We start from the raw sequence: 8,536 nt of genomic DNA on the forward strand, positions 1-8,536 counted from the left end.
CGGGGGGGCATGGTTTGGGTGAGGAAGATTCAGAGAGACCAAAAGAGACTGAAATACATAAGAGACAGACAGCAGTCACACATACACATACACACATATACATAAAGACACGCACACAATGAGTGAGCAAGCGAGTGAGTGTGTGCGAGTGTGTGTGTGTGTGTGTGTGTGTGTGTGTGTGTGTGTGTGTGAGAGAGAGAGAGAGAGAGAGAGAGTGAGAGAGTGAGTGTGTGAGAGCGAGAGAGACAGACAGACAGACAGACAGAGAGGGGCTTGGGGGTAAGAGGAATCAAATTGAAAATACAATCAATAATATCATACATTCACAAAATCTTCTACCCTCTTAATTTTGTATGACGTTGACAGCATAGTAAGCGTGAGTTGATCAGGGCTGGACACAGAAGCTCATATAAATACACTACTGTATGTAGTTCATTTTCTACATTTTGGCACAAACTTATTGGATGCACTGAGAGAAAGAGACAATGTTCAGGGGGGCCTCGCTACTTTGTCCCAATCTGTTAAGGCTGACCCTAGCCATGTGGCAACCCACAGAAAGGCAGCAATGTATGACAAAACACCCAATAAGGAATTGAACTGGCATCTCTTAACATGCATGGTAATGAAAAGCCAACAGTTACACCACAGACGCCAAATAACATCTGTTCTTAAAAGTTTTTTCAAAAGAAAAGAATCTGTGAAGCAGAGAATTTGAGTGAATATACAAAATAGCAATAGAGAAATTCTATTAGAGGGAAAAAAATATATATTAAAAACCATAAAGCTCTCAATTCTTGGTTTCAGCAGATAAACAGCTAACTCAACCACTTTTTTCTGAACCTCATCTTATTTGAAAGTCACTACAGCACAATAGGTTATAAGGTTCGAGTCAGAAAGAGACCTGAAATTCTGTTCCTTACAACTCGTAGTTGACTCCGCTTGTATTGAACTCGCCTGAGTTGATCTTCGGTTAAGTTCATTTTTTTCTCACATTAGCCATTTTTTGGTCTGAAACTACTAAACCCAGTTTTTTTTAAAAGAGAAAAGACAAAGTTGAAGCAGAATCTTTATAATAACGCCCAGAGCTGCCAGTCCACACAAATACAAAGAAGCCCAAATGACTTCTTTGTCCATGTAAATGTAAAGCAGAATGACCACTCTGCTTGGATTACAAAAACAATCTTTTATGCAAACCACGGAAATTGTCAGGCATCTAAAAAATAGGAACAATTTTGCTGAGGATAATAATTTTATTTCTTAAATATCAAGATATCAAATTTACTTTACATGAAAAACAAAAGATTAAATGTCAAATAATTTGCAGGTAATTCACACCACAGAAATGATTAATACACACATACTTCTGCTACCACACTCAAAAAACGAGGCAAGCAATCCTAGAAAATCTTGAAAGTAGTCAGAAGAAAGGGTAGCCCTGGAGTCCTTGTTGATACCAAGATCCAATTGGAAAGCAATACAGATCAGGAGTACAAAAAGATGGCAATACCATTTATTCATATCTCTATGAGAGATAACAATTAATGGAAATCTTGATTGGCCTGCAAATTTCCCGGATATTATTTGACAATAAAGGAGATAAACATTTAAAGGAGCTAATACCGTGTATGATCGATTTTATCATGCATTAATTTTAATACAAGCAACACTGAAGCAATCAAAAAGGGGTATTATATCAGTAAAATATCAATCAAGAAAAAATACATTTGTATTAGAAGGTGTAGGGAAACTAGATAATTCATATATTCAACTTGTTCCATTTATTCTAATTAAAAAAATAAAAGACCAAAGGAAAATCATCTGCCCGGACATGCTTACTCAAAAACCAACAAAAAACAGACAAAAAAACCCTATCTTTCTCATCAAATCCTTCAAACGTGGACAAAAATTTCACTTCTTAGAGAGTAAGAAGTTTGGGGCAAACAATCAAGTAACACAAAATAAAGATTTCCTATATTGTATGGAAAAAAAATTGAGAGGCGAACCTCAATCTCCCAAAATTAATAACTGTGTGAGCTCAGGGCTTTGTTGAAGGTGAATATTATTTCTTTAGACCATCCTATCTAGACATAGACCTACACTGAACAATTAGCACTTTTTGAAGGGTGATGGTTTCAACATGATAAGGTTTGCTCCCCCTCTTTGGTCTGCACACGACCTCCCCAGTACAAAACTGACACACCACGCCGTGTTTCACTTTAAGGTAACAATTCAATAAAGACTTATTCCAAACAATCTTTAAAAGCTGCCTAGTTGTGTCACGATGTAATAAGTAGGCCTTTTCATAGGTAAGAACAAAGCCAGTACCACTGGACAAAGTTTCATATAAATAATGGATCACAGTTAACATGTCAGCCTTCACATCACATGCAGTCAAAAGGAAAGATGAAGACAAACTAATGCTGAAATGTTTATTAACAAGAATCTACCTGTGAGTGGCCAATGCTCATTTGTATGCTCGGTGCAACTTACTCTGCCTTGATAAGACAGCACATTTTTAATTTAACACCATGGACACAAACATCCGTCACTGTTACTCAAGTCAGGAAAACAAACCATCCTAAACTCAATGGTCTTCAAGAAACTATAACATATATTACAGAAACAGAGTGAAAGTGAAACATACCTAACAACCTATACTATTAGTCATATGCATTGCCTAAAGTTTATTTGGTTTCTTTTATTTCTATCAAGGTAAAAAACTTACAATGCTTAGCATAATCTCAAGAAGAGAAACCCCCATAGATGCAAGCTCAAAAACAAGACCATAAAACGGAAAACCAACACACAAGTAGAAAGAAAAAGAAACAATGAGGGACCCATCGAAAAGCAATATTTCATGCCGGGAGACACCATCAGAACTACAGCAAACAATCTATTTCATATATTACAGACAATGCGTATGAAAAAAATAATTTTGGCACATTTTTTTTTTTTTTTTTAGCTGGTAGTAGATCTGATGAGCTTCGTTCCTCTTACATAGCACTTTACACTCAAAATTGTAGTTTAGAAATATCTTCAGAGGCAAAATAACTGATCAAATATTTCAATAGTCTCAGAATACACTTAAGACCTGCCAAACGAATTTAATTAAATAAAGATTTGAATAGTTTCATATCAACTGTTCAAGTGCCTCTATCACTGAATTTTTCAGATGAGTATTAAGGCATAATAAAAGCAATAAAATTGTACAAAATTATTTGCTATAAAAATAAAAATATACAAGCACATCTAATAATAATTATTTCTGCACCTTCAAGCATAAACACAGACATACACACTTGTTGACCTCAAATGAGTACACATTCAATCATACAAAAAGACAACTACACATACCCACACACTCACAAATACCAAATGTAATTCTTGTTATGATGTCCTTGTTTTGGAGGGGGGTTTTGCATGTTCACTAATCCACATTTTAAAATTGTTTTCGAAGTAAAATTCACAGCTCATAATACGTTGCAGATATTGAAACAACATGACTCACATCATGGAACTATCAATTTGTCAACAGAGACTGAACAATTCCAATGAAAACTTATGTTATGTCATATAACAAGCGGCAGAACTGGATTGGTATCACAGTAATTCAAAAATTAAAGCCTTAGATTTATCCAACTAAGTGCTTTCAATAAAGAGATGCACTATATCAGAACGGTAGAATGCCATTATCAGCTTGTTAGCCCCAGACCTCTCTCACAGCCTAGGCGTGAGATATTATGACAACAAATACTTTAGACATCAGCATTCTCACATAAAACAAAACTGATGGTCAACACAAGAAGGCTACAATGAAGTATCAACATTTTTTATGGGGGAATCCTAACTATCTTGAGATTGCAATAAGACATAGCTTGTGATGATTAAACTCCTCGGCAATCACAGAAGTAAGAAAACAATATTTGCATACAACTGGCTGTGCGATAATTTCTTATTCATCTTATTCAGAAAGAAAAATCCAGTCAGACAACAGTATGATGTGAGGGCGTAAACAAAGTACAAAATTTCTCACATGATTACCAAGGTCAGTACACATTTCTAGAATGACAACAAAAAGAAATCATAAAACCATGATCTTATGTGTACAGATATGTGGCCACCCATGAGGAAAAAAGAAAAAGGAAATCTATTCAGAAAAATCTTTGTCCATTATGTTAACAAAAAGGAACAATATTTCATTTTCCAGATAGTTCATAAACTGATAAAGCAATTTCTATGACTAGCGGGATACATAATAGGATGGCAGGTTCTCATTTTTATTGGAGGGCAAGTAACAGGGAAAAAGTAGTACACTGTACTAGTCAGAGGGTGCTTCCAACAACAAACTAACTACCAGTTGTAGTGATGTTCTACAACATTCTAAAAGAGTCCAAGATTCACATGTGAAGAAACACTTGAATAAACTGACATCGATAGAGAAGGGAAAGACTTGAGAGCAATACCAGAGGCGTTACAAACACTACAGCAGCACAGGCAATCTCTTCAGTCCATAACATTACACGAGAAAGTTTCACAGGAAGATAAGATATCAAAACCACAATTTCCAAACACTTTAAACTTTTAATACACACACACACAAACACACAAAAGAAAATGAAATAAAGGTCAACAATTGGGAATCAGGTGCTTTTGAGAAATCAGTCCAGTAGAAACATTAGAGAATTGTAGCTCAAAAACAAAATATCTGGAACAGATAAAAACATTTTCTTACCCTGGCCATATTTCACAGTTCATGAAACTAAAATACATCTATTTTAACTACACCCGAGTTTTGTTTGATTTCACTGCATTAACTGTGGCCTTCTGTCTGTGACTATAACTTGAAAATTATGATAAAAAATAACTATTCTGATTTTGATAGTACATACAAAGCAGGACATGAAAGGGAAGGAAAATTTAATGACATGATACACACAAGAATTTCGAGAAAATCTCATCGTACAAGACTGGTTATTTTGCTGATACATAATATGTGATCACATGATAAAATGTAAACCTAACACTCCACACACAAACATAAAAATCACCCATAAAAACATAAAGCTTATAAGAGAAAAATTGCTTAGAAAAAGTATAACTACAACAAATTGTTACTTTTGTTTAAAAGAAAAAAAAAGAATCACAAAATAGATATCCAGGTCTAAACCGAGACGAGTGAGATTTACAGGCAACACAATAGTAACGTGGAAGACAAACTTAGGGTTCCAAAACAATAGAAAAACAATCAAAGCATTAAGGAAACATGATTATGTACACAACATAAGAGTAGTTTATTGATAAAAACTGTGTGTGAGCAAGCAGAGGCAGATAACAACAACCACAGGCTAAAATAGTTAAATGTGATGCAAAACTACAACATAAACAAAAGGCGATACTGTGTCATGACTTCAAACACCTAACCCTATGGGCGCTTAGTGCTGCTCACCAGATAGTGGAACAAAAAAACAGTGCACGGAATAATCAGAGAAACTGTCTAAATATTTCTGCATTGCTCGAAAGCACAACCAAGTTGCACGCTACTAGCTTTCAACAGTTATTTCATTTTACATAAAGGCTGCCATCATGCCCTCAGGACATTTTTCTACTTCTGTGTCTGGTACAATAACTCTATTCCACCAACAACAAGGAATTCAGCATTACAATTCATCAAAATGTTCTTGAATAAAGAATGACTCCACATTGAAAACATAAACCCCCCCCTTTTTTCCCCCACAGTATAGTTACTAATAACATCACATTGTTCAGTCACAGATTGTTTTTTTTTAATAATCAATCTTAACATGAAAGAAAAAAACCCAACAAAACAAATAATGACATTATGATGTGTACATGTACCTCTAATGTGACCCATCAATCCTAAAACCAAACAGATCACATGCTCCTCTAAACAGCCAGATGTGTCAAGTCATGCTCAGAATCTCTGCCATAATAACCACCATACTGTGATATGAAACCATCACCCAGTACTGCCTACGCACACATGAGTGTTTGCAAAACGCAGAGCTAGTTTGTTCAGAGTGATGAGTGAGAGACTGCTCCTCAGTAGCCGGATATCAAAGCCAGCATCAACTTCCGGTAATCACCAGACACATCATCCTGAAAGAAAAAGCAGGCAAATGGAGATGTCAGACAATACTGAAAAAAAATCGACTGCTGAGAAGAACATGTACAAAGGAAATTAAAAAGTGTCAAACATCAATGAAATAATCATATTTATTTGTTTTTTACATGAACACTTACTCACAATATTTCTATTTGGCCCTTATCAACACTTATCAGTACCTCAAACCCAAAGTTTTTCAGCATGTCCCTCTTAGTATGCAAATTATATTCGTCCATGTAAATATAACAGGACAATCAGCAAAAAGGATTTGGCAAGAGAGCTTTACAAGGCAAAGTTAGCTTCTTAGGTTGGTAACAATTCTCTCTCTATATCTACTAGAAAGAGTGCATGAAGGACATAATCAAAGTTGTTGTCAGGGTGGTATTCATTCAAATCATCAGAATCGTGATACCTTAAATACAGATAACCATGTGGAAGTCTCATGTTTCTTTACTATGCTGATGAATATCCAACCAATCTTCAAATAAGTTTTGAAGACCAAGACCATAGCCTGTCTAAATGTGCACTCACTTTTCCCAGCTTACTGTTTCAGGATAAGCTGTTAGCACAGCCAGTATCATGCTTTGCAGGTGGCTGTGGTTCACATTTCCACAGGTATTCTTGAATTTATGATAGTTCAAAGAGTTTTCCTTGTTCATTGCTCAATTTAGTTTACCAGATACAGACATGAAACCGGACATCCCTTCCCTTACATAACATGAGTTGAAGCAAGTACTAAACCCACACTATGTCTTAATCTCATTATCATGGCTGTGCCGATGCATTCTCATAAAGACAAACAAACTCAGACAACTCACCCTGACAAACGCCTCCAGACCTTGCCCGTAACGTTTCTGGAACTCGGCCTTGATCTGCTTCATGTCCACCTCACAGCGGGACACGATCACTCGAATCAAAGTACGGTCATCTGTACCCAGACCCTGTATGGAGGGGAACAAGCACATTTAGTGAGTTGTTGCTCACATATGTTGTTGCTATCAATTTAGCAATTTGCTCACATATATGTATAGAGCAAAGAAGTGAGTAAACCCATGTAAAGAAAAAAACATATCTTTGATTAGATATGTCAACTGACATAACAAAGATTCAACTGGAAAACAAACAATCAAAACCACACAAAAAAGACAAAATAAGAGAGCAGCTTATCAACTGTCTAAGAAACACTTGCTGGGACCTCTAAAAAAACAAAAGATTTGTACTGAAATTCACCAGTAAAGGACAGTGAGAATAGCAGTAACACTTAGAAGGTGTAGAAGAAGCAGATTATACCAAAACACTTGTAAACTACCTTTGACATTCACGAAAAATAAAATCCTACATGTATAAAACACGAGAGAACCAAATCAAGAGGAAAAAAATTATCAAAATAACCTTTCAGTGCTGTGAAAACAGATGAGTACCAAAACTTTACCTTCATTGAGTGATAGAGACGGTCAGCAAAGTAGCTGTGCTTACTTCTGATCATGCGAACTGAAACACAAAATGAAAGCGTTTGAATTATACATCTCAAATACTTATACCTCTATACCAGTGAATACATACTAAAACTAAAATTATACATCAGAATACCAGTTTCATCAGGTGTTAAAACACTTATGGAAGTCTATCCAGAGAAGATAAGAGTGGGTCACTCAAAGCAAACAAAACAAATATCTGTTTTGGACTATCAAAGCCATTAACACTTCAGGACGGAACTTTTTAACCATAATAATAGTATGTACCTGATCAAAATATACTACTTTGTCACAGCATAAATTCGTCTGTAAGTGAGAAGCATATTTTTTTTTGTAAGGCCTTTGCACCTTGACAGACGATCTTAAAGCAGTATACATGATGAGTTTTGCTTGAGCAGTAGACATAGAGGAACAAGTAGACTGCCCAAGTACCCTTCCAAAAGAGAGACGTGGTCAATGCGTTTGATTTCAAGAAAGTGTAAGGATGTAAAAGTATCACTTCATTACAGGATACTGCAGTTCAAATTAGAAAGGGCAATATTATATCACTACAGCTGCATTCATCCAATGTACTTGTAGCCCCCTGATATAGTTGTGTCTAACCAAACTAGTATATGTCAAAAAATGTCATTCGCTTGGAATAAAAGGGCAGGATCTGTATACTACACTGTACAAAGCCATCTCATACCTCACCTCTTCAGGTCTAGAAAGTGCGCCTTTGTTGCTGCATCTTTCTCTTTCTTGTAGAAGTCAGTCTCAACTTTAATACGTAACTGCAAGCTATCTTTCGCAAACAGTTCAGAGACCTTAAAGTACATATCTATGGATTTCAAGTCTCTTACAAAGCTTTTTTTTTTTTAGTAGAGGGTTTTACGGTGCTTGCAAATGCATAAGGTCATATGAGCGCCAAGGGGTGGGTGTCAACAGATAAGTCTTT

At 35.8% G+C, this 8,536-nt stretch overlaps 1 protein-coding gene across 2 annotated transcripts in view; it reads right to left on the reverse strand.

Moving 5' to 3' along the window:
* Positions 1-1,231: 1,231 nt before the first annotated feature.
* The window catches only part of LOC101859868 (annexin-B12), a 31,780-nt gene continuing 24,475 nt past the window's right edge, over positions 1,232-8,536 (reverse strand). For both annotated transcript variants that reach the window (XM_005101239.3, XM_005101240.3), the window contains 3 exons: positions 7,557-7,615; positions 6,943-7,065; positions 1,232-6,117 (listed from right to left, as the gene is read on the reverse strand). In XM_005101239.3, coding sequence (XP_005101296.1) covers positions 6,061-6,117; positions 6,943-7,065; positions 7,557-7,615 — 239 coding nt within the window. In that variant the 3' untranslated portion in view covers positions 1,232-6,060. The remainder of the gene's footprint in view (positions 6,118-6,942; positions 7,066-7,556; positions 7,616-8,536) is intronic.

This window comes from Aplysia californica, unplaced genomic scaffold, assembly GCF_000002075.1.
Source record: "Aplysia californica isolate F4 #8 unplaced genomic scaffold, AplCal3.0 scaffold00276, whole genome shotgun sequence".
Lineage (NCBI taxonomy): Eukaryota > Metazoa > Mollusca > Gastropoda > Aplysiida > Aplysiidae > Aplysia > Aplysia californica.